Source organism: Erpetoichthys calabaricus, chromosome 15 (genome assembly GCF_900747795.2).
Source record: "Erpetoichthys calabaricus chromosome 15, fErpCal1.3, whole genome shotgun sequence".
In the NCBI taxonomy this organism is placed as follows: Eukaryota; Metazoa; Chordata; class Cladistia; order Polypteriformes; family Polypteridae; genus Erpetoichthys; species Erpetoichthys calabaricus.
The window spans coordinates 33,220,035-33,247,030 of record NC_041408.2 but is presented as its reverse complement, the minus strand read 5'-3'; the positions used below and the strand labels follow the sequence as shown (position 1 = coordinate 33,247,030).

The window sequence follows — 26,996 nt, the reverse complement described above, 5'->3', positions numbered from 1 at the left end:
AAGATGCTTGCTACCCCGTACACGACGTTTGATGAAATAATTTATTGCAACAGTACTGTCTCTTTCAAACGTACTAACTCCCAATTCCTGTCCTTCCTTTTCTTTCTCCAAGTACCCAATCGCCACACAATCAGCTCTGTAATAGACGTTAAGCCATCTGTAAGCTTAGAACGCCGATTCTTCAAAACTTTTAAGGAACATTGAAATATCTTCGTAGTACAGTGGAACCTCAGTTCACGAATGTCTCGGTACACGTACAAATCGGTTTACGACCAAAAAGTTCGCCAAACTTTTGCCTCGGTTCAGGACCACACACTCGAGGGAGGGACACATAAGGTAGAGAAGGCTTGTTTTTGTTTTCAGTTCTGTTTACAGTGATCGGTTCGTAGCCTGCATTGTTGCAATGTTACTTTTCTTGGTGGTTTATTAAATTACGGATTTTTCAAACGTTCATTTTTTCCCCTGTGCTTAAAACTCATTAAAAAAAAGTGTTTTTAGAGAGCGGTTCCTAGCACTATAGCGCTAACTATTGTAGTGTTAGTTTTCTCTGTTGTTCAAGGTTTTCTCAGTGTTATTCAATGTTTTTACATTTAGTTTACTATTACGCTGTGCATTCTATGATTAAATTAACTATGTTTGAGCTTAAAAATTAAAAAAAAAAATATTTACATACAGTTTGTACGATCTGGAATGGATTAATTGCTTCAGTTCACGACCAAATCGGTTTACGACCAGAGTTTTGGAACGAATTATGGTCGTGAACCGAGGTTCCATGTACATGTTTAATTATTCGATTCATTTATCCATCCGGGGTTGCGCCAGTCATAGTAAGCATACAGCGCGAGGCAGGAACAATCCCTGAATGGGGTGCAAGCTGTCCTCACATATTACATTATTAACAATATAAATTTTTTAAATGATGTTAAAATTTTATCTGTATAATGTAATAAACATATATGGTATTTGGAATAGTTTGGCAATTACGTGGACCATTATATTGTTACAGGTTAATTACAATCAGATGCCTTAAACTAATAAACAATATGCGGTTAATTTCAGTGTATTTGATAAAGCCACATCAGGGATATAGATCTAAAAAAGAAAGCGAAACCACACTGGAACAAAAGCATTGCTTTGACGCTGGGTGCCACCAGTTTGCAAAACTGAGCGGGGAACTTGCGTACACCAGGGATTGAGCTGGCGTGAAAATGTGCGTGGCTTTATGGCAAGTTTAGTTTTTATATATTGCGATGTGAGCATGGAAACGGGAGTACGCAACATTTTTGTGCATACACACCATTTATACATGAGGCCCCTGGACAACAGTCTATTACTGCTTTTCTCTGTAGTCTATGGATATACAATGTGTTTAAACACTGTGGCTATTTTGTCATGATGTGCTTGCATTTCCAATTAGGCAGTAATGTTTAAATTGCTTTTGTTATTTGTTTAGACTTGCAGTCAGAAGGTGGATGTTGTGTAGCCTCACCTGTGCATCTACTGTTAGGCCGATTTGTTGATTCAGGTGTTTTGAGTACTGAAATCTGCATCTCCTGTGGCTCTTTGTTATCAGTTCTCTGTTGATGAGTGTGACACATCATTTAAATGTATATTTTGCTACCAATTCTTTCAGCCTTACATTGACTCCTACACTATCGTCATAATGCTGAAAAACAGAGAGAAGACACAGCACCAGTGATAACATATTGTTCACATTTACCATTTGTGCATTGATGTCATCGAATGCCAATGTATAAACTGATGCTAAAGAAAGGTTTTACCCTTGCATCAGGTTATGTTTACTTTTAAAATGTGCAAAGTGCTCTCTGCACACGTGACACACACTTCTATGTCTAATAGAGTTTTTGAGGTGATGTTTCGACTGTAGACAGTTTATTATAAACAGAAGCACCTTTGATGTTTGTAGATCAAAATTACCACCCCTACTATGAGCTCTACCTTCACAAGGTGTTGGATTGGTTTAGAAATGTGACACTCCGTGAGCCTTCTAATTGCTCCAGCCAATTTTAAGCAAAATTCACTCATGGTTGCCTCCAGATGTACTGTATACTTTATATTATGTGTCTACTTTCAGCGAGACTCAGCTTCTTTAAACAATAGTTGCTTTTCTGTCCCTTTTTTGCATATGGCTTCTGCATTTCCATTAAAAGTTAGTTTTGAGTCTAGATTGCCTCCAAATATTTATAACTGCCATCAGTCTCCACTGCCTGGTCTTTGATGATTACTTCTTGTAGGTGAGTGAGGGTTTCTTCTAAAATCAATTATTAGTTCCTTAGGTTTGGTAACTTTAATACAGTATGTAGAAAAGATTCATCACATCAGTTAACAAAATCATCTACCACTGGACCATGAGTGGTTTCAATCACATTCAGCAACCTTACAATTACTGATTAATTTGCAAATTTTAAGATGTACCCACTTACAAATTTACTACGACAACTATTAGTGTAGAGGATGGACAAAAGAGGGGAAAGAACTCATCCATTAAGGGATCTTGTGGATGAAGACGCCATGTCAGACACACAACCATTTACTTTCAGTCTTTGAGTTCTGTCTGTTAAAAAATTTAATTAACCACCGTACCAAAATTAAGTTCTATTTAAAATCTTTTATAATTCTCTCTTCAAGAAGATGGATCTGAATAGTATTAAAAGCTAACAAAAAGTCTACAACTAGAAGCCCCCACATAAGCCTTGATGCCCTCCAAGTAATTATATAACAAATGAAGCAAAAGTTACAATGGCATCCCCTGTCCCTTTATTAGACTGGTATGCAAACTGAAATGGATCTAATACACCTCGTATTTTCAGTGATGGCTTCCTCTTTCTAAATTTTTCTAGTGATTTTATAACCAGAGATGTTACAGTCACTGGTCTGAAGTCATTTAAGGTTCTGGGTTTTTGTTTTTAACTACTGGAATTTCTTTAGCCTGTTTCCACAATTTTGGAATCTTCTGCTGTTCTCATGGTAACCTTAAAAAAAGTAAAAATGGAGATGAGCAGCTCTGTAAAATATTTCAAGAGCCTTCCACTAAGATGGTCTAGTCCAGGACTTTCATTTGTTTTTAATTTTCTAAACATGTTCTCTAAATCCTTTTGAAAAAGAATCTCTCTCCCTTATTTGAAACGATCTGCTTCAAGCATGGAGTTTGCTCAGTTTGCTCAAATCTCAAGCAGTATTCATTAAACTCATTAGCTAAATCAAGGCTGGTGTTAAAACCATAAATGGTGACATTATTTTTTGAATGATGACGGCCAGCTAAGGCTTTAATGTCTGACCCCACCAAGGTTAAATTTTGAGTCAGCAGTTTCTGTTCCATTTTATCCTTAATTCCCTTTGGGCAGCACGTGGCTCGTTAGTATTAGGACACAATATTAGCATATTTCTGTGCGTAAGAACACCTTTTTTCTATAATAGTGATTTTATAGATTTGATGATCCAGGGTTTGTTGTTAGGATAGACCTTAATACTTTAAGTTGAGATAAGCATTTCTTCACAAAATGTAACATACAGTAGCTGCACATAACATCAGAAAACTCATCTAAATGAGCGCTCGAGTCTATAAAAATATCCCAGTTTGTGCTCCGAAAGCATCCTTACAGACTTTGAATAGAATCTACACTCCAGAGCTTAAATGCCTATTTGTGGACGTTTTTGTAACTGAGGAGAAGGTAAACCGAATGGTGATGAGAGGCATCTAGCGGTGGTTTGGCTATCAATTTGTAGGCTCCCATAATTGTCTGGTAACAAAGATCCCGAGTATTATTGTTCCTTGTTAGGCAGGTTACATAATGATAGACATTTGTTAAAGATGTCCAGAGATTACAGTTATTAAAGTCCCATCCATCCATCCATTTTCCAACCCGCTGAATCCGAACACAGGGTCACGGGGGTCTGCTGGAGCCAATCCCAGCCAACACAGGGCACAAGGCAGGAACCAATCCTGGGCAGGGTGCCAACCCACCGCAGGACAAACACAAACACACCCACACACCAAGCACACACTAGGGCCAATTTAGAATCGCCAATCCACCTAACCTGCATGTCTTTGGACTGTGGGAGGAAACCGGAGCGCCCGGAGGAAACCCACGCAGACACGGGGAGAACATGCAAACTCCGTTATTAAAGTCTCCAAGAACAATATGTTGCGCATCCGGGGAGAGTGACTGCAAACTTTGTACCACATTAATAATCGTCTCTGTTGCAATAGGTAGGTTAGCTTTAGGATGAATATATACCATGGTAAGCAATATTTGTGAATCCTCATGACAAATCGAATGGTCTTAGAGAAACACAGAGTAGCACAACATCTGCAGAGCACACTGATTTTCTGTTACTGATTTACAGTAGCGTTCATTTTACGTACAGGCAGACTAAAACCGCCATGCCTGTGGTGATGCTGTCTCGTTTCATTCTCACTGGAGCCCTAAAGTTGTCAGTCATGAACTCCATCTCACTGGTTAACTCTGACAGCCATGTCTCAAGGCTGTGTACTTCCCACCCCACTCTATTCCCTGTACACTGGTGACTGTATGTCCACTGACCCTTCAGTAAAAGTCTTTTAAGTTTGTTGATGATACCACCATTATCTGCTAATGGAAATGAAACAACAAATAGAAAGCAGGTAACTCATTTTGTGTCTTGCCGCACTACAAATAACCTGATAATCAATAGCATCAAGGCAGTGGAAATGGTCATTGACTTTTGCACACAGCAGATACAACCTCTCCTTCTAGCAACTAATACCTCTACAGTCAATATGGTGGAATCCTTCAGATGTTTGGGCACAACTATCACAAGCACTCACAACTGGGACATTAACATCACTTCCATCACTAAGGCGGCTCAGCAGCAGATGCATGGTCTATGCAAACTACAGTTTTGCAGAATTGTAAGTGTGATCTCATTCTCCATTGTGGTCTGGTTTGGCTCACCAACAGTCCACTCCAAAAATAAATTACAGCAGGTTATGAAGACTGCTGAGAAAATAATTGGCCATGCTCACCCATCTGTTGCAGATCTGTACACATCTCGTGTCACAAAATGTATCAAAAGGATCACCTTGTACTCGTCTCAGCCAGGTCACCACTTATTCCAATCACCTCCCTGCTGGTAAACTCAATTAAATTAAATTCAATTAAAACTAAAACTTACAGAGATCTACAGTTTCTTTCCCAGAGCCATAGGCCATTTTAGCCTGTCTGCCTCACTTATTCGTGTGTATGTACGGTATAGTACATATAAATGTGTGCATTTACATGCGCACTATTCAAACACACATTTTTATTTGCACATCTCCCTTATAATTGCACTATTCTGCAACTGTTAAAAATGTTAGTTGTTTATGCTTTTTATATGTGATGTTGTATTCTATTACAAGTGCTCCAAACCTACCAAGTCAAATTTTGGTCCAATTTGTAGTGGCAAGTAAAAGCAATTCTCATTCTGATCAGCAAAATTAATAAATTAATAAATCCTGTTTTTAAATTAGAAATGGTGGGGTCACACAGATCAGAGTTCTGTGTTCAAGTCATAGCCTGGTCACGTTCTTTGCAGTGTGCTGTTTCAGTAGGCAGTCCGGCTTCCATTCCTCATCATAAGGAGGTGTGTGAGATTAACATCTTCTGCCCACATCCTCCAGATTAATATCAACCACAACAAATAAAATTAACTTTTTAAAATAATTATCTTAAGAATTGTTATAAGTTATAGGCATAGCTAACAAATTCAAACTTGTTACCAGCTATTTCATTATGATAAATATTCATACATTCACACAATAGAGTACATACAAAAAATCATAAGAGATGATTCTCTTTAGATTTGCAATAAATAAATATGCAGAAAAACATGTTGCCAACTTATTTATAAATCAGTTTTCTTTATTTAAACATTAGGCAGTTTTGCTATGGAAAAAAAGCAAATCCAGTTACAATAACTGCACTTGGCACTGGATAAACGTTTATGCAAAATTTAATTTGAAGTGCCTCCAACATACACAAGAGATCAATAGAACCTTCAATACCAGCTTTTACAACATTTCTGTGCCTCATTTCTTAATGCCACACACCTCAGGCAATTCTAAATATCCCAATTATTTTTATTTATTTTTTTTTAATACAGAGAACACATCCCTGTTAAAAAGAACACTGTATGCTAAATTTAAGTGTCCAATGGTGATTGTACATTACATGACTAAATAGTGCTTTTCTGTAATTTAGAAAGCACCTGCACAATTAGGAAATAAAAACACAAAAAAAGAATTACAGCACGTGAAGATAAATCCCACCCTGCCCATGAATGGCAGGCTATCATTTTCCCCATATGCAGTACTCTTTAAATTCCAGTAAGTCTTGTTCAAGAACAAATACTGTTAAGATGATATCAAATTACTGCAATAATACAGTAAAAATGATAAATTGCTCTTTTCACTTAAGGAACGTAAATTCAAAAAGATATTGCTTTGTAGATGAGTGCTGGCTGCTAAAATTTATTCTACAAAAGAAAAAAGCAAAAGAAGCAATAGTGTGGATGTAAGATATAAGAATGAAAAAAACAAATCTTTATATATAATTTAAATGACAACGGCCAAACAAACCACTTTTGGAGGCAGTAACACTTACTGAAGCCCCTACCAAAATGGGCACAGATAGGCCTATCCAAATTTTGATGGATGAATGACTTGAAAATAATCTGGATAAGGAAGAAGAGTAAAACCATGTTGACATGGTAAAATGTCCAAGCTTATCTAACAGTTACTCCAAGTTTCTCTAGTACACGCATGCCTTTTTCTTGGTATTCTTGCCGGGTCAACCAAAAGTTGTCTTTGTCTTTCATGATGTCTGCCAGCACTGCACCTCCCAGGAATACCATGTGTTTACGACGTGGGGGATCTTCAATGCGAATCTTAAATTTCTAAATGGTGTGATTAAAGAAAGAAAAAAATATTAGAGCATTCACAACAGCACAAATAAAGATCATAATGCATAAAGAAACAAAAAAGTAACACAATCATTTTTTAATAACAAAACCAGTTTTACTTGTAAAACTGTGGATCAGAAAGTCTTATACGAGGTGCTACAATTCTCTTATGTTTAAGATTACTAGGATTTCAAGCAGAGGTCACTTTATTATGAAAATAGTCATATTTTTATGGAAACCTAGCATTACATTGTAGAAGTGAAGTAACAGGAGCTGTTTGCAAAGAATACTCCTTAAAATGTTATAACAGTTCTAGGTTAGCACACTGAAAACAGAATATACACAGAAAAGGAAATTCTGCAAAGTCTACCTTAAGCAAGCAAGCTATTCAGCTACTCTGCCTCTATGGTTAAATTATATTTGAATTCGGTGAAAAAACAAAAAAAAGTCAGATAAATTAAGTTTCCAGAAATTTCTGTAAAAATCATCCAGTAAAAGTATGCCATTTGAACAGCAAGAGTACAATCTAATTCTTTTGTGTCTGCTTACAGACTGAATGAGTAGATATACATATATGTTCTTGCCTGAAATTAATATGGCTGCTGGGATACTGTTTAAAACCACACCTAGTACAAAGCCACATCATTCCATGAATTTAATGAATACTGTGGTGGTGTGCAGGGAAAATACAATTCAAAAAGATTTTAAAAAAATGTAAAAAGTCTGCATGTTGTATTTAGTCCTTGCTCATGGGTATATTAGAAAGAGATGATTACTATTTTTTATAATTTTGTGTGAAAAGTATAATTATCTGCTTTTACATCAGAAACAAAAAAAAAAACATTCTGAACAATATTGTTGTGGACTCCAGGTCTATTTTACCCCCAAAGAATTGCACTGATGATTATAATAGATATTTTCTTCTGCCTCTATAGTGTATTATTAAAATTAAAATATTATTGGCTACTTTTTTGCAACTGGTTACTTGGGAAGGGGCACACATTTTCTTGCGTGATGACAACAGATGTTCAAACAACAGAACATACATTAAACATCAAACTTCTAACAGTTAACATATTCAGCTAAAAATTATGTATTTTGTTGAATAGGAATGTAATGAACTATAAATTGATCACTGACCGCTCCTTCCCAGAATCCCATTTAACACTGCTAATCTGAAGTCCTACTAAGCCCATTATTTAAAACATAAAATCTTAAATATTACTCATATACAATTATAAAATGAAAAAGGTACAAGTTCTTACTGGCACTACAGTCCAATAAGCAGTTTATGAGAACCTTCTGTTCCTGTCCTACCCAAAAAAGGAATATTGATTCGTTACTATTCATAGTCAGATTAGTGCATGAATTGATCTAGTCATTGGGACTTCTGTCATAACTTTTTAAATGATCTTCATCACTGGGAAATGTGGCATTCTATAAACTGGCTTTGACAAGTGCGTTTTTTTTCTCTTCAATCTCTAGTTAAGCTTTAAACAGATGGGGAATGCAGCAAAAATTACCATGGACGTCAGAGAGGAAGTGAAAAGTCTGCTCACCTGACCCACTTAAGAAAGACGTGTGTATCTAGTACTGTTCCATATACTGAGATGGCAACAATTACAACTTACTGAAATAAAGATAAACATTTTATAACATGCAAGGTGTAGGGAACAAATGTTTGGTGGTTGAGGCTTAGGCCCAAGCTCAGTTCTGAGGTGGAGGACTATAAAAAACACACACATACCCACCCCAGATAAGCTATACTACACCAACCTACATGGATATGATGTTGTTTATGCACCAGGAAAGTCTGAACTAACAAGCAAAACAAATTATCCTTTATGCATCAACATTCATGTGCAAAAATTTTGAAAACAGGTGTCATGCAGTGCTTAAAAAAGAATAGCATGGATGGAAAAGGGAAACTGTTGTGGCTATAAAAAGAAAGGTTGATTTAACAAGAGGATGTTTTTCAACTTGAAAACCTTTACATCAGTTGCATGCTTCCCGATTCTCAAAAACTTTCCAATATGTATAAGAGCATTTGGCTTTTCTCATTTGATCTAGCCTCTTAGCATACATATTACACTTATAAAATATACTCTCATGAATGGCCTTACATTAAGAAAGATTACAATATGCAAGCTTTCGAGGCAACTCAGGCAAGATGTGAGTAATCTTTTTAGTTAGCCAATAAAAAGGTGTTATTTTGCTTGACTTTTCTCTACATTCATAATGGCTAACACAGTACAACACCCTAGTACTACATGAATGGCCTTTATAGTTTTACCAACCTGGATAAAAATATTGTTCCATCAAAGTCGTCTTTGGTTAAATATTTAAAAACCAACACCACACAAACAGCTAGTATTTAAAGAACCACAAGTGGTGATGAAATATCTGATGTGGACTTTTAGCTAAACAAAAGGAAAGCTGAATAGATGAATGAGGTTGACACAAATAAGCAGCAAGAACTCTCTGCTGCCATCTGATGGTAGTTTTCATTACTGTGCATGCAAAATGAAACAAAACCTTGTACATTTTATGAAGCCCCCTCCATTTTGTTCACGTGTTGCAAAATAATTATCATCACGCAATATAAATAATTATGCCAAAAATGCATTCAGTTGTCAATTTTCATGCACAACTGTCTAATAGTAACATATCTTGCATTTTCCCTTAGAACAGCCTGAATGAAAAAGGTCCCAAGTGCAGACCACATCTACATCAAGTTACGAACATTTTTTTGTAAATTAACAGTTGAAGTATTTATACTTTAAATAGTTCACCCATCTTATCCCACAGATGCTGAACTGGATTCCTAGTCTGATAAAATGCTGCACTGAAAGGGACATCTTTTGGTATTCAAAAACTGCTATAATCATATAAATAGGCACAATATGTACCACAAAAACTTACACTATTTTACTCTCAACATCGCAAGTCAGCACTTCTGACATTAAAGCATGACTTATTTATTTCATTGACTAGGAATATTCATCATAATCAGGTCTTACCATGAGCAAGAACTCCAGTTCATCGTACCAGGCAATATTTCCCAGTGTTTAACTATCAGAGCTTCACTGCAACAATGCGGTCTTTTAACAATAGGAATGGAACAAATGGTTGGCATACTGCATACACAATAAAGTGTGACAGGTGGTGCATTCTGATAAGCCTCATTCATCAACACTGGAGCTCATCCCTTTAAGAAGCCTCTTTCTGAATGAAGGATTTCTATTGCTAGAAGTTACTAAGGCACCAATCATGTATTTTTGCTACTGTTTAATATTTTTTTTGTAATTTATTCCTTCCACACTATTTAATTCAGCACCTGAAACAACTTCTGTCAGGCTACTTGATATCTACTTTTAAAAGTTCTCATTATGGATCAAAGTTTACTGCATTCAAATCAGCCTGTAATCAGATCAAACTGCAGCAAGCACTTTAGACTACATTTGCTATCCAGTGTTCTGCATCTCCACTCTGTAAAAAATCTAGAATTACACAAAACAAAACAGATTCAAACATTTTTGGAAGTGGATTTTTTTGCCTACTGTCAAATAATTTTCTGGCAATCCTTGTTCCATCACAGAAAGGAGTATCTTTCCATATTGGGGTGGAGTGGTGGCTCTGAGGCTAAGGATCTGCGCTGGTATCCTGAAGGTTGCCAGTTCGAATCCCCATCACTGCCAAAAGAGATCCTACTCTGTTGGGCCCTTGAGCAAGACCCTTAACCTGTAATTGCTCCAGGGGCGCTGTACAATGGCTGACCCTGTTCTCTAACCCCAAGGGGTATGCGAAAACTAACAAATTTCTAATACAAGAAATCGTATAAGACGAAATAAAGAACAAAAAAAAAAAAAAAAAAATTGCCCATCATATTTCTTGTTACAGTTAGCACTTTCTCGTTCACTAATCAAATTAACCAAATTTATCTTCTTATTTGAAACTTCTAATTTCTAAGTTAATCATAGTCAGACAATGATGTTCTAAGGCCATCATCTCAGCTTCAAGAATATCACAAAGTATTTAACATAATATTCTTTAATCAACTTAATCTGCTTCATACAATGACTTCAAGGTCAATATAATTTAAAATACTTTGTTACACAAATGTTTTGTACTTGCATAATACATAATATGATTGGGGAATTTAACAGTTGGTAACATGAAAGAAATATTCTTTGACTTTAAAAGACAATTTAAAAGACAAGACATGGATTTGCCTCTTACAGATTCAAAGTCATACTTTATATGTTTCAGCTTAGCAATGAAGCAATCACGAATGGCAACTGTGACAATCTACTCACAATCGATTTATCCAATGCAAGAAGCAGAATAATCTAACTGGAAATAAAGATAAATGTATCTTTCATAAAATGGATGATGTTTGACAAGTAATTTGTGTGTATTCTGAAGTTTGGTTATAAATCACATACTATGCCTGAGCTTCACTACACAGACAAGACAGATGTGGAAGTTACATATATGCAGCCTTGGACTGCTTTAGAAACAGTGGAGGGAAGGCCACGTGTCTGAGGAGGGAGCACTGCTTGCTGTGTCCTGCAACTCTGGTGGCAAACACCATCGTGCATTTGAGGGTATAGTCAAAGCGTTGCTTCTGTACATCATTTTCTGAGATTCAACTGATAATTTTTTGGAACAAATGAGAAAAATGTGCATGTAATAAAACAAAAAACAAAACAACACTTCAAATATAAAAACAAGACATTTTTTTTTGTTATTAGTAAGCCCCAACAGTGTGCATTCATTAGCTAAAAATCAACAGCTTACCGAAAGTTTTTCCACATCTCCCTTTAGCACACGTTCAAGGTAAAGCTGTTTCAGTTCCCGTTCAAGCCGTGATGGTAGACCTGGATACATTGTGGATCCTCCAGATAGAACTATGTGTTTGTAGAATTCAGCCCTATGAAAAGAGAAGACAAAAGAAAATGAATAGATTCAAGTAAGATTCATAGAAACAAAAATGATATGCACATAAAACTGATTATTTTAGAAGATTTAAATTTTAAGGATACATACAAAACTGTGAAAGATGCAATGAAAATGAATTATTTTTTAATTTTGTAAAATACTGGATTTTAGTAACTATCCCATTAATTTACTGGATCTACTCAAAACAAATCAGAGCTGAAGGCAGCCAGGTCTCAAGATCATAAATATCAAGATAATAAATATCACTGAAAAGGTTGTTACCATATAGCAAGGCAAACTCGCACATAAACCAACACTGATTCATATAGGGTTAATAATGAACCACCAATCAAGGTGTTCTGCAAGTCTTTAGGACGAGAGAGAAAAGCTGAGAAACAAACTCAGAGACGGAATGTTCAAACTTCACGTAAAATATTTTTCAAAAATGCTACTTACGGACTATTAATTAGCTTTTGTTATTTTTTTTTTTTATTTATGTATTACATTGAGTATTCTAGTATCACCAACAGTCTAATGAATTCTTTTGTGCTTTAAGTTACTTGTAAAATGATGGTTTTGAAATAACTGAGGAAAAGCAAAAATGAAATTAAGGCAATATACCCAATACAAAATTGTGGCAATTGAGCTTTACTGTGTGACCCTGTTGAAGTTAATAAACTTGCCAGAGCTTCAAATGCAAAAGATCTGTAAACAGTTGTAACAAAACCTTGCCCTGTAAGTAAGTCACCTTAGATAAAGGCACTAGCCAAACATAAAATAACTATTATTAAAAGCAAAGGGGGACAAGGTGGTGTGTGAGAGGTTAGCTGGAAACTCTGTACTCGCATGTGTGTAAGAGTGTCTTCTGTGATTAACTATTCATGGTCGGCTTCTGTCTTGCCTCTAATGTTGCAGTGGTAGGTTCCCGTCACCTTGTGACTCTGAATTGAATTGAGTGGGTTTTTAGAGCATTTCTAAATGTAAAGCTGAAGTAAGAAAAATAAACATCCTTATTCAAGATATTAGTGGATGAGACTAGGTGCTTTATGCATTCAGGATGGGCTTAAGAAGAGCCAGTAAAAAAAAGGTATACATTTCACAGTAAATCTAATCAAACATTTACTTATACTATCACAAAAATACCCGGAATCACTTCCTTAGGAGCAGGTTCTGCCTGTATGGACCTGGTATTCGGTTGACCCACACTGTGTATTGGAGGCCAGGTGACAAATCTGACACGCAAGTCCTTAGTGATAAAAAACACTCTTGGAACAAGAAATATTACTCTGCTGGTGGGAAATGAGTCAGAGTGCATGTTAAGAATTTAAAAACACCAACAACACCTCAGCTTGTCCATATTAACAGAACTAGCTTTAGAACCAAACTTCTTAATCACAAGTGGTCATTCTCTTGCTCTGGAGTTGCCATACATGCCAAGACCTAGGTGGCTATGTGGGTATTCCTAAATTTCTAAATTGGGGAAATGCATTTACAATTTGAATTAGAGGAAGCAAGGGCCATCTCTGTTCAGCTGACAGGAAAACTGACTGCTGTTTTATACCATTCGGGGTACAGTAATCCCTCGCTATATCGCGCTTCGCGGCTTCACTCCATCGCGGATTTTATATGTAAGCATATTTAAATATATATCGCGGATTTTTCGCTGCTTCGCAGGTTTCTGCGGACAATGGGTCTTTTAATTTCTGGTACATGCTTCCTCAGTTGGTTTGCCCAGTTGATTTCATACAAGGGACGCTATTGGCAGATGGCTGAGAAGCTACCCAGCTTACTTTTCTCTTTCTCTTGCACTGACTTTCTCTGATCCTGACGTAGGGGGATTGAGCAGGGGGGCTGTTCGCACACCTAGACGATACGGACGCTCGTCTAAAAATGCTGAAAGATTATCTTCACGTTGCTATCTTTTGTGCAGCTGCTTCCTGAAACGACATGCTGCACGGTGCTTCGCATACTTAAAAGCTCGAAGGGCACGTATTGATTTTTGATTGAAAAACAAACTCTGTCTCTCTCTCTTTGTCTGCTCCTGACGGAGGGGTTGTGAGCTGCCGCCTTCAACAGCTTTGTGCCGCGGTGCTTCGCATACTTAAAAGCCAAACAGCCCTATTGATTTGTTTGCTTTTTTCTCTATCTCTCTGACAGCCTGTGCTCCTGACATGCACTCCTTTGAAGAGGAAGATATGTTTGCATTCTTTTAATTGTGAGACGGAACTGTCATCTCTGTCTTGTCATGGAGCACAGTGTAAACTTTTGAAAAAGAGACAAATGTTTGTTTGCAGTGTTTGAATAATGTTCCTGTCTCTCTACAACCTCCTGTGTTTCTGCGCAAATCTGTGACCCAAGCATGACAATATAAAAATAACCATATAAACATATGGTTTCTACTTCGCGGATTTTCTTATTTCGCGGGTGGCTCTGGAACGCAACCCCCGCGATGGAGGAGGGATTACTGTAATTACATGTTTTAATACTCAGCAGCTTTAAAAACATTGTTATGCCTTGCACAAAAATTTGCTCAACAACTCAATGCACACAGGTCAAGACCCTTGCTGTAAGAGATATAGGGTCATAGGTCTGGGAATGATCTCTACTTAGGCTCTACTGAAAAAAGTATATGTACAATTTACAAGTATTGGTACCAAAATAATCTCTAATCCTCTAACAGCTCTGTGGAGTAATACTTGATGGGGCATTACTACTTAAGAAAAGTTTATTTAACAAGATTTAACAATTACAATCGACACCCACATATTCTCAACATGACAACATGACTTTTTTGTCTTAAAAATTAAGTAATGTAATCTTTTGTACAGACATTTTGGATAGATTCATACATTTTCAAAACATTCTCCGGAATATGTCACAGGAAGCCAGAATGTGTCTGGGCAGCAATGGGAGCAACAACAACCCACAGTCTAGACACTGATCCACTACACTTGTCAAATAAATTCACATCACGAAAATTTAGAGTTTCCAATCAGACATACTGCATAGCTGTAAGATAACGTGAACAGGAGGTTATGAAATTTCAATTACAGATCAGCCAAAGCCAAAAATACATTCAAGATACAGATACACTTGAAAGACTGAAAGGACTTCAAAAGCCTTTTCAGCATCTACATCTCTGTAACATGAGATTATATGCCATTATGTGCTGTACTGTAACCTGTAATGTTGTAGTTCTAGCCTGCTCACTAGAAAAATTGCCATATAACAATTTAAACATTTATTGATTACTTTCAAATTTATATTTTAGATTTATTCCCCATCCATTTACTTGAAGTCACTTAATCCATTTGAACACACAAAAGGTGATCCTACTACCACTGTGTACAAGAGAGGAAGCAAGCAAGGGTGAGGCAACTGTCTTTTTCAGTGCAAATTAGTCCAAACCCTCACTTTTAATTATAGATGCTAGTTTAATGCAACATATCCTTCTGTATCCTAAAGACCTGATATCACATAACACAGAGGAAACCTATACACTGGAAGAATACGCAAAGCCACATAGACAGAAGGTAAGAATTCAAACCCAGTCTTTGTAACCCACCAGGAATCAGAACTAAAACAGGTCACTTCTGCTTTAATTCTTCTTAAGATAAACTACTTTGCACAAATATACATCCATCCATTACCCAACCCACTGAATCTGAACACAGGGCCACGGGGGTCTGCTGGAGCCAATCCCAGCCAAAACAGGGCATAAGGCAGGAACCAATCCCGGGCAGGGTGCCAACCCACCACAGGACACACACAAACACACCAAGCACACACTAGGGCCAATTTAGAATCGCCAATCCACCTAACCAGCATGTCTTTGGACTGTGGGAGGAAACCGGAGCGCCCAGAGGAAACCCATGCAGACACGGGGAGAACATGCAAACTCCACGCAGGGAGGACCCGGGAAGCGAACCCAGGTCCCCAGGTCTCCCAACTGCGAGGCAGCAGCGCTACCCACTGTGCCACCGTGCCGCCTTGCACAAATATTCTTCTCATTATTAGTGGCGACCAAAGTGAGTACAGCAAAGTTAAATTTGCAGCAAGGGAAAACATGCATCACAAGTGAAATTTGCACCACTACCACATTTTCTATCCATCCATCCTCTTCCGCTTATCCGAGTTCGAGTCGCGGGGGCAGCAGCTTGAGCAGAGATACCCAGACTTCCCTCTCCCTGGCCACTTCTAGCTCTTCCGGGAGAATCCCCGAGGCGTTCCCAGGCCAGCCGGGAGACATAGTCCCTCCAACGTTTCCTGGGTCTTCCCCGGGGCCTCCTCCCAGTTGGACGTGCCCGGAACACCTCACCAGGGAGGCATCCTGATCAGATGCACGAGCCACCTCATCTGACTCCTCTCGATGCAGAGGAGCAGCGGCTCTACTCTGTGCCCCTCCCGGATGACTGAGCTTCTCACCCTATCTTAAAGGGGGAGCCCAGACACCCTGCGGAGGAAACTCATTTCAGCCGCTTGTATTCGCAATCTCGTTCTTTCGGTCACTACCCATAGCTCATGACCATAGGTGAGGGTAGGAACATAGATCGACTGGTAAATTGAGAGCTTTGCCTTACGGCTCAGCTCCTTTTTCATCTAGCACATTTTCATCTCCTAATTTCCTAAAAATGTAGGGGATGAGTAAACAAACTGTACTAGAGCATATCCTAAATTCTGTTAAATATGGTGGTTTACCGCATGGTGTGGAGTGATGTTTGACTCAGTATCTGGGCAGACTGGAGTAAGAGGTAACAATGAAGTCCAAGATCCATCATTCTAAAGTTATTACTTGGTGGTTTATTGTTGTATGTCATAAGACGTTGGATTTTTTTTTTTTTTACACTAGTGGAACATAGGCTGAAAAATGACCACTATGTTATTGGAGCTTGTCTTATAAGGAAGTCCAAAAGTAGCCAGCTGTTATTCATATTTAAAGATATAGCAAAACTTCCTATTCTCAACATGAGTCTAATCAGCTACAACAGTAAACATTTTATTGAGGGTATTGCTATTAAAGGAGATTCTAACTGTTACTAAACTTAAAGGTTTGCCTACTTTTCCCATCACTGACTTGGAACATAAAGACTGATTAAAATAGTGGCATTCAAAAAATACAATGTCATACCTTTTAAATATTCAATTTTAATTTTGATAAAATTAAATTACATTTAAGGTGCTAATTATGCAAGAATCCATAAAATTTCAAGGAGATCACAAACTTTTTTTTTTTTTAAACCACAACTATACATTGATTGCTATTTTTCTAAATTAAAAATAAGATTTCTATATTTCAGTCCTGGGATATTAATGTTTACAGATGGAACAACTGAGTCTAAAATTCCTTCACAAACATAAAAAGAACAGATACTGAATTTCCAGTTACTTGTCAATTTGTGGGGAAAAAAAACAAACCTGGTATCAATATCAGCAGCTTGAATTGTATTAAACAGTAACTCAGCTACACCAACACCTTCCACATTGATAAGATGAGGTTGAAATAATGCTTCAGGAGCTTCAAACCGTTCTCCACCAACCTTGATAACTCTACCATCAGGGAGCTAAAAAAATAAATAAAATCATATTCAGACTAAAAACTGATATATTCTTTAACAACTGTTGCAAATTTCCATTAACCTAGGGTATCACAATTAAAATAAGAAATCACAAAAGCATGACAAACACTACGAACCGAAACAAACTGCACACTTTATTACAGAAAGCAGTGGTTTACGATTCTGTTCCCGAAAGACCCCATGTAGCTATAGGTTTTTGTGTTAACCAGTTTCACACTCAGTGAGTCAGTTACCTTCTAATTAATCAAATTTTTTAATAAACTTTTTTTTTCCTTTCACTTATTCTGTAACTAGAAAAGATAAAAGATCAATCACCTGAGATTTAGGCTCATGAGAAATTTGTAAATTTTGCATTTTGGAACAGCCTTAAGTTCTTAACTTTTGTCATTTTCCAACTAATTCTCCTTTAGTTTTACTATAATAGTGACAATTAACAATGAATGAAGTAGACACCTGGACAAACACTGAATGATCCATAATCATCTTATTATGATGACTGAGGTATCAGAGATACCTGCTGGGCAAACACTTATTCTCTGGATACTAGTGCTGTATTCAAAATATCAATACATCAATATATTGTAAACAGTACTTGGAAGTAGGGCAGGGGGTATTGGGAATCATGCCTGAATGTCAACAACAGCTGGTGAACTAACACTAAGACTGTACACAACCGATGATGTTTATGCTCACTGTGTAAGCGCTATCTTTTTGCTGCATTTTCTTCATTGTATGGACGATGCTTCTATGTTCAAACTGTGCAAACTCCAGATCACATTTCTCTCAAATTTAGTGCTTGAACTCTGGAACGTTCAAAGTTAGAATCGCTATTAAAGTTTTAGTTAAAGAAATAATGGAATAATTCATTAAATTTGGCATTTCTTCCACGGAATTGAACAGAGATTATGGAGAGGACCCCTTAAAATGGGTTAAACAACAAATGAAGCCTGGTACACAAAATGCTCTAATCAGAGAAAAATCTAATACTGTGGTATGGCAGCTTCATCCCTGATGGATCCAAGTTCCCGAATTACAATTAACAACCAGCTCCATATGCACCTTCTTGCAGTATTAAATTTTTTTTTTTTTTTTAAATCCAAGTTTCAGGTAAACTGATATTATAATATATTGCAGTGAATTACAGTTTTACCATTTACATATTATGCTTCCTCTTTTACATAAATATTTCTGGGGGGGGGGGGGGGGGGCTAAGAAATTTGTTGTTTTCGTGTAAAAAAAAATGTACAAAGCAGAGACAATTTCCATAGAAAAAATGCATTCTTAACATCTGTGCAAAGGGTTTCTCAAGATGTTAGACAGAAATTCTTATTTTAAAGGTAGTGGAACTTCAATTGTGCAAAAAATGCAACTTATTTTGATTTCTTCTTCTTTATGGTTGTTGTGAGGTCATATGACTCGACAAATTCTTGCAGATTAACACACACTTTCCAGCAAACATCAGTCCCAGGTCTGACTCCAAGTGGGGGTGCTAGAGTACCTGTTCTGTTTATTTAACACTATCTTGAATCGCTATGCCTTTGTTTTTTGCTTTATCATGGTCACAAACTTTGGAAGGTGACGGTGTAGCAGTGAATTATATTGTGATTTCAGTCTTGTACTGTCCATTTATTGAAAGAGTGCTTGTAGAGGGAGTAGGGAGCAGTTCCGTTCTTAGCGAAATGCTATGATTAAACACTACAAAGACAGTTTTAAGTTTGGAATTTTGAACTTTGTGTCTGACAATTTATACAAATTATTTTCTATAGGGTAGTGTTAGAAAATCTGATTCTGAATATATTTGCTTTTTTAGATTTACTAAGGCACACAAAATGTATTTTAGAAAAAAAAACATTAAATACATTAAATAAATTGGTACATCAGGATTTTGTTTTTAAATTAAAAACATTTTCCATCTAAATTCACTAAAACTTTACAAAAAAAAATTTGTCCTTACATTTAACCATTAGTAAAACAAAAAACATGACACTCACCGTGTAGGATTCTACTAGCACAGTGGTCTCAATAGCTAATTTCTGCTCCTGCTCAACATTGTAACCCACATAGCACAGTTTTTCTTTCATCATGCGAACAGTCTCGAAGTCAGCAGAATGATTAAAGGCATAACCTCTCAACAAAAGCAACTAAAGCAAAAATAAAAAGTTAGAGTTAATATAAAATTTTATCTCATTTCTATTCTACCTTTCATAAAACATGGTTTGCAGAATATTATTCACAATAATTAGACAACATTCTCCTGAGATGAGAGATGTTACTGCCTTAAAAAAGATTATTTTTTCCAAGAATTCTACATTTACATTTGACACTCACTGGCTTTTCATTTTAGGATCAAAAATAAATTAACATTTCATGCTGAACTCACCGAACATATGAAAAACAATGCAGTGGCATCCTGAATAAATGCTCCGTGCATGGTTACAAAAAATTTAATGTAGATACAAGCTACAGTAGTAGAAAATAAGTAAACTCATGAGTAATAAAGTAAAACTTCTAAGCTAGTCTATTTAAATTATTGCAAAAAAACAATTTAGTCTGCCACAATATATTGAGTATATGTAAATCAATTTATTTAAAGAGCCTTTTAGGAATTCATAACAATCCAAAAGCTCTGAACATGTCTACTTTCAAATTAAGCACAGTAAACAGATGAAATCTTCATAGAGAAGGAATTACATTAAATTAATAATTTATTAAGCCAAAAAAAATGAAGATACCCAAGGTTCATTATTGCAGGCTTCTATGATACATTAGTTTTAATATCAAGAGATACTTACAACTGATATGTTTTAGTATAGCAATTATCTTATGTTTACATACATACCACAGAAAAAGGTTAAATAACAAAAAATGTTTCTTTTTGAAGAATGGTGCTTTTACCTTGATGAGGTAGCGAGTTATGTCTCTGCCTGCAATATCTAATCTCCTTGTAAGATGAGGCAATGAAAATCCTTCATATACTGGACAGATGTGTGTTACACCATCCCCAGAGTCAACCACCACACCTGTGAGTAAACCTGAGGATACAAATTATTTGTAACAGTCTTAAGCCAGATACATAGTTTGTGCATTAAATAGTTTTCAGGTAGAAAAAGGTATGACAGAGTTGTAAATATTTCGTCTTTTTTAAAGCCAATATATTTGATGGCAATTGTCTAGTTTAAAATAAATATTTAGCCTGTCTCTGTATAAAAGCAAAAAAGTAAAATATTTGCCTTGTCTTGCAAAAATGACAATATTTGGAGAAAAAAAAAATTATGTTTCCAATCTACAAGCCTGAAGAAATTCTGGAATGTTTAACTGCATAAAACAGTACTAGTATCTTAAACCCACTCATTTAAGAAGATGTTTGTCTAGTGGCCATTGTATATATATATATATATATATATATATATATATATATATATATATATATATATATATATATATATATATATATATATATATATGTATGGTTGAAATAGTTTACTGTCAAATAAATGCAAAGAGTACACGACACGTGTTTCGCCCTCATTCTGGGCTCATCAGGTGTACACACTCCACTGCACTCCCTTTTGGGAATCGAACCTCGGACGTCAGCGACAGAGGCGATGCCCCCAACGTTGCGCCACGGCGTGTGGTTCGCTTATTTGACAGCATGTAGATCGGGGTAATTACATTCACGGCATTCGTAGTCTGTGTCACAATCTGATTGTATGGGTGGTTACCTACCAGGTAACGCTTGTGGTTGGCCAGCAATCTGCCACGGTGCCCTCAGTTTGTGAGGAGCAGATCATAGAATGGTTGAAATAGTTTACTGTCAAATAAATGCAAAGAGTACACATATTATATATACATATATATATATATATTATATATACATATATTATATATACATATACATATATATATATATACATATATATATATATTGTGGCAGGTGGCCGGGTGCGGCCCTCAATCAGCCGCCTATTTAAGGAGCCGCCGCCCTGCAATCAAGGCTGGAGTCGGGTGAGGAGGTGGACGAGGTCAGAGGAGGTGACAAGGAGAGGCCCTGAGTGTGTGTGTAGTGAAGAGATGGCTTGGAGGAGAAGCCAGGACTTTGGGGAGACTGTTGGGGTTTGTTGGTGGCGGTGCACTTAGTGACTTGTGTATAATAATAGGGTAAATAAACGTGTGGTGATGGACTGCAACGTGTCTGCCTGTCTGTGTCCGGGCTGTACCCTTCTACAGTGGCGCAGTCGGCAGGATGCTGCACCTGGCACAAGGTGCGGACCTGCATATATTGAATTGTCTGTGGAAGGCCCGGCACAGCAGGCGAACTCACCCACGTGCCGCAGGGGCGGCGTGCACCAAACCCCGCAGAGAAATGTGGAGTCGCAGACCATGAGCGGTCTGCTTTCAGACTTTGTGTTTCAGGGGCAGCTTGGGAGCGTGGCGGCAGCTAGGAGAGCTGCCTGGAAGGAGATGCTGCAGCCACGGAGCTGCCCAGAACCTCGCCCTCGAGTGTGGAATGAGGGCAAGGAGGCCGCAGACCGAAGGTCCCTCCTCATATCAGGCATGGGATCGGGCAGCGTGTCCTGTCCTCCCGCCAACGATTGGTCAGAGGCGGGAGCTGGGAATGTCCGTCTCGTGTCGCGAAGAAACCCGAGTGGGCTGCAGGGAAGAGCCCACGGAGAGCAGTCGGCGAGTGACGCCGCCCGGAAGGTAAGCACACCGCCGACTGTCTCTTCCTCTTTGGCAGCGATACTGCAGGAGTTGCAGCATGAGATCCAGCGCGTGCTATCGCTGCCGGCCGAGCGATGTGCCCTCTGGGCGGAGACGCAGGTGTCAGGAGGGATGGCAGTGGCGTGCGAGCGAGAGCCACAGAGGCAGGAGGATCGACGCACTGCAGGAGCTCCTGGACGGAGAGGCACAGCGGGGAAGGTAAGGGAGACCGACCCCGTTAAGCTCCGGACGCCAGCGAGGCTGGGTCTGCCCTCTTACAATGGGCAGATCCGAACCGTTGCGGCGTCCCAAAGTAAACGGAGGAAGCGGCTTGGGGAAGCCAGTTCCTCCGATAAGCGAGGACATGCTGCTGGGTACGCGTGTCCCGCAAAGGGCCGTCCTCTGCAGAGGCAGAGGAGAATCCCGCAGCTGGAGAGGTGGAAACAGAGCGTGATCCCACTGGTGATTCCGTGGCGGGGAGCACGGACTGCTCGGGCTGGGAAGCCGAGAAAGGGAGCATCAGGGCGCCGATCGGGGCCGAGAGCGTTGGCCCAGCTGAGGACGAGCCGAGGGGCTGCGTCAGGGCAACGCCTCTGCCCTTGTTTTTCTTTTGGATTTGCAGGATCGGGCCCTAGGCTACAGTGTGTTGGCTTGCCGCCGAGGGGTTCCCGTCCTCCCGGAATGGTTCGCTGGTCCCAGGAGGTCTCAGCTAGCGGGGGAGTCATGTGGCAGGTGGCCGGGTGCGGCCCTCAATCAGCCGCCTATTTAAGGAGCCGCCGCCCTGCAATCAAGGCTGGAGTCGGGTGAGGAGGTGGACGAGGTCAGAGGAGGCGGCAAGGAGAGGCCCCGAGTGTGTGTGTAGTGAAGAGACGGCTTGGAGGAGAAGCCAGGACTTTGGGGAGACTGTTGGGGTTTGTTGGTGGCGGTGCACTTAGTGACTTGTGTATAATAATAGGGTAAATAAACGTGTGGTGATGGACTGCAATGTGTCTGCCTGTCTGTGTCCGGGCTGTACCCTTCTACTATATATATATATATATATATATATATATATATATATATATATATACATACACACACACACACACACACACACACACACACACACATACATACATATATAAACAGCGCATCACTTTTTCCACATTTTGATATGTTACAGCCTTATTCCAAAATGGATTAAATTCATTTTTTTCCTCAGAATTCTACACACAACACCCCATAATGACAACGTGAAAAAAGTTTACTTGAGATTTTTGCAAATTTATTAAAAATAAAAAAATTGAGAAAGCACATGTACATAAGTATTCACAGCCTTTGCCGTGAAGCTCGAAATTGAGCTCAGGTGCATCCTGTTTCCCCTAATCATCCTTGAGATGTTTCTGCAGCTTCATTGGAGTCCACCTGTGGTAAATTCAGTTGACTGGACATGATTTGGAAAGACACACACCTGTCTATATAAGGTCCCACAGTTGGCAGTTCATGTCAGAGCACAAACCAAGCATGAAGTCAAAAGGAATTGTCTGTAGACCTCCGAGACAGGATTGTCTCGAGGCACATATCTGGGGAAGGTTACAGAAAAAATTTCTGCTGCTTTGAAGGTCCCAATGAGCACAGTGGCATCCATCATCCGTAAGTGGAAGAAGTTCGAAACCACCAGGACTCTTTTTAGAGCTGACCGGCCATCTAAACTGAGCGATCGGGGGAGAAGGGCCTTAGTCAGAGAGGTGACCAAGAACCTGACGGTCACTCTGTCAGAGCTCCAGAGGTCCTCTGTGGAGAGAGGAGAACCTTCCAGAAGGACAACCATCTCTGCAGCAATCTATCAATCAGGCCTGTATGGTAGAGTGGCCAGACGGAAGCCACTCCTTAGTAAAAGGCACATGGCAGCTAGCCTGGAATTTTGCCACAAGGCACCTGAAGGACTCTCAGACCATGAGAAAGAAAATTCTCTGGTCTGATGAGACAAAGATTGAACTCTTTGGTGTGAATGCCAGGCGTCATGTTTGGAGGAAACCAGGAACTGCTCATCACCAGGCCAATACCATCCCTACAGTGAAGCATGGTGGTGGCAGCATCATGCTGTGGGGATGTTTTTCAGCAGCAGGAACTGGGAGACTAGTCAGGATAAAGGGAAAGATCACTGCAGCAATGTACAAAGACATCCTGGATGAAAACCTGCTCCAGAGCGCTCTTGACCTCAGACTGGGGCGACGGTTCATCTTTCAGCAGGACAACGACCCTAAGCACACAGCCAAGATATCAAAGGAGTGGCTTCAGGACAACTCTGTGAATGTCCTTGAGTGGCCCAGCCAGAGCCCAGACTTGAATCCGATTGAACATCTCTGGAGAGATCTTAAAATGGCTGTGCACCGACGCTTCCCATCCAACCTGATGGAGCTTGAGAGGTGCTGCAAAGAGGAATGGGCGAAATTGGCCAAGGATAGGTATGCCAAGCTTGTGGCATCATATTCAAAAAGACTTGAGGCTGTAATTGCTGCCAAAGGTACATCGACAAATTATTGAGCAAAGGCTGTGAATACTTATGTACATGTGATTTCTCAGTTTTTTTATTTTTAATAAATTTGTAAAAACCTCAAGTAAACTTTTTTCACTTTGTCATTATGGGGTGTTGTGTGCAGAATTCTGAGGAAAAAAATGAATTTAATCCATTTTAGAATAAGGCTGTAACATAACAAAATGTGTAAAAAGTGATGCGCTGTGAATACTTTCTGGATGCACTGTACACACACACACACACATACACACATACATACATAGATATACTGTATATACACAGTCATATGAAAAAGTTTCTGAACCCCTCTTAATTCTTATTTGAGCCTCCTTTTGCAAATATAACAGCCTCTAGACGCATCCTATAGCCTTTGATGAGTGTCTGGATTCTGGATGTAATTATTTTTGACTATTCTTCCATACAAAATCTCTCCAGTTCAGTTAAATGTGATAGCTGCCGAGCAAGGACAGCCTGCTTCAAATCATCCCATAGATTTTCGATGATACTCAAGTCAGGCCTACTCCCTCTGCATGAATGCCTTTGTACATTTCGAACTGTGTTTTGGGTCATTGTCTTCTTGTAATATATAACCGCTGTGTAACTTCAGCTTTGTGACTGATGCTTGAACATTATCCAGAAGAATTTGTTGAGATTGGGTGGAATTCATTCGACCCTCGACTTTAACAAGGGCCCCAGTCCCTGAACTAGCCACACAGCATTATGGAACCTCCACCAAATTTGACAGTAGGTAGCCAGTGTTTTTCTTGGAATGTGGTGTTGTTCTTCCACCATGCAAAGCGCTTTTTGTTATGACCAAATAACTCCATTTTTGTCTCATCAGTCCAAAGCACATTGTTCTAAAATGAATCTGGCTTGTCTAAATGAGCATTTGCATACAACAATCGACAGTTTGTGGTCTGAGTGCAGAAAGGGCTTCTTTCTCATCACCCTGCTAAACAAATGTTCTTTGTGCAAATTGCACTGAATTGTAGAATAATGTACAGATACACCATCTGCAGCAAGATGTTCTTGCAAGTCTTCGGAGATGATCTGTGGGTTGTCTGTAACCATTCTCACAATCCTGCGCATATGCCACTCCTGTGTTTTTCTTGGCCTGCCAGACCTAGGTTTAACAGCAACTGTGCCTATGGCCTTCCATTTCCTGATTACCCTAGGTTCTTGTCTATAAGCCGGACTCATGTATAAGCCGGAGACCAAAAATCATACGAATTTTTAAAATAAAATCGTATCATAGATAAGCCGGACTCATGGATAAGCTGAACGTACTATAACCTATAACTAATAGAAGGGAGGGAGGTCAGTGGTCTCACTCGCACCCATTTAATTTCTTTAAGGGGGGAGAGAGTGTGAGATATTGGCGTCTCTCTCACTCCCCGCATGGCGCGGTTGGAGCGGCCAGAGCGCGTTCTTTCTGCTCTGGGCGTCGCCGAGTCAACACGCGCGCGTAGCAGTCATTTAAATTGTGATTTTATATGTAAGCATATTTAAATATATATCGCGGATTTTTTGCTGGTTCGCGGATTTCTGCGGACAATGGGTCTTTTAATTTCTGGTACATGCTTCCTCAGTTGGTTTGCCCAGTTGATTTCATACAAGGGACGCTATTGGCAGATGGCTGAGAAGCTAGATTGCTTACTTTTCTCTCACTCTTGCGCTGACTATCTGTGATCCTGACGTATGGGGATTGAGCAGGGGGGCTGTTCGTACACCTAGACGATACGGACGCTCGTCTAAAAATGCTGAAAGATTATCTTCACGTTGCTATCTTTTGTAAAGCTGATTCCTGAAAAGACATGCTGCACAGTGCTTCGCATACTTAAAAGCTCGAAGGGCACGTATTGATTTTTGACTGAAAAACAAACTCTTGTCTCTGTCTCTCTCTTCCTGCTCCTGACGGAGGGGGTGTGAGATGCCGCCTTCAACAGCTTTGTGCCGTGGTGCTTCGCATACCTAAAAGCCAAACAGCACCATTGAATTGTTTGCTAGAGATTGTTTTCTCTATCTATGTGACATTCTGTGGTCCTGACACACACACCTTTGAAGAGGAAGATATGTTTGCACTCTTTTAATTGTGAGACAGAACTGTCATCTCTGTCTTGTCATGGAGCACAGTTTAAACTTTTGAAAAAGAGACAAATGTTTGTTTGCAGTGTTTGAATAACGTTCCTGTCTCTCTACAACCTCCTGTGTTTCTGCGCAAATCTGTGACCCAAGCATGACAATATAAAAATAACCATATTAACATATGGTTTCTACTTCGCGGATTTTCTTATTTCTCAGGTGGCTCTGGAACGCAA

General features: G+C 39.0%; 1 protein-coding gene across 1 annotated transcript in view; it reads right to left on the bottom strand.

Annotated features, from left to right (window-relative positions):
• Positions 1 to 5,882: 5,882 nt before the first annotated feature.
• LOC114666148 (actin-related protein 2-B) overlaps positions 5,883 to 26,996 on the bottom strand; it is an 80,494-nt gene continuing 59,380 nt past the window's right edge. Inside the window, exons 5-9 of the mRNA XM_028820893.2 lie at positions 20,355 to 20,491; positions 19,451 to 19,600; positions 17,299 to 17,444; positions 11,743 to 11,875; positions 5,883 to 6,936 (exon numbers count right to left, since the gene is read on the bottom strand). Coding sequence (XP_028676726.2) covers positions 6,766 to 6,936; positions 11,743 to 11,875; positions 17,299 to 17,444; positions 19,451 to 19,600; positions 20,355 to 20,491 — 737 coding nt within the window. The 3' untranslated portion in view covers positions 5,883 to 6,765. The remainder of the gene's footprint in view (positions 6,937 to 11,742; positions 11,876 to 17,298; positions 17,445 to 19,450; positions 19,601 to 20,354; positions 20,492 to 26,996) is intronic.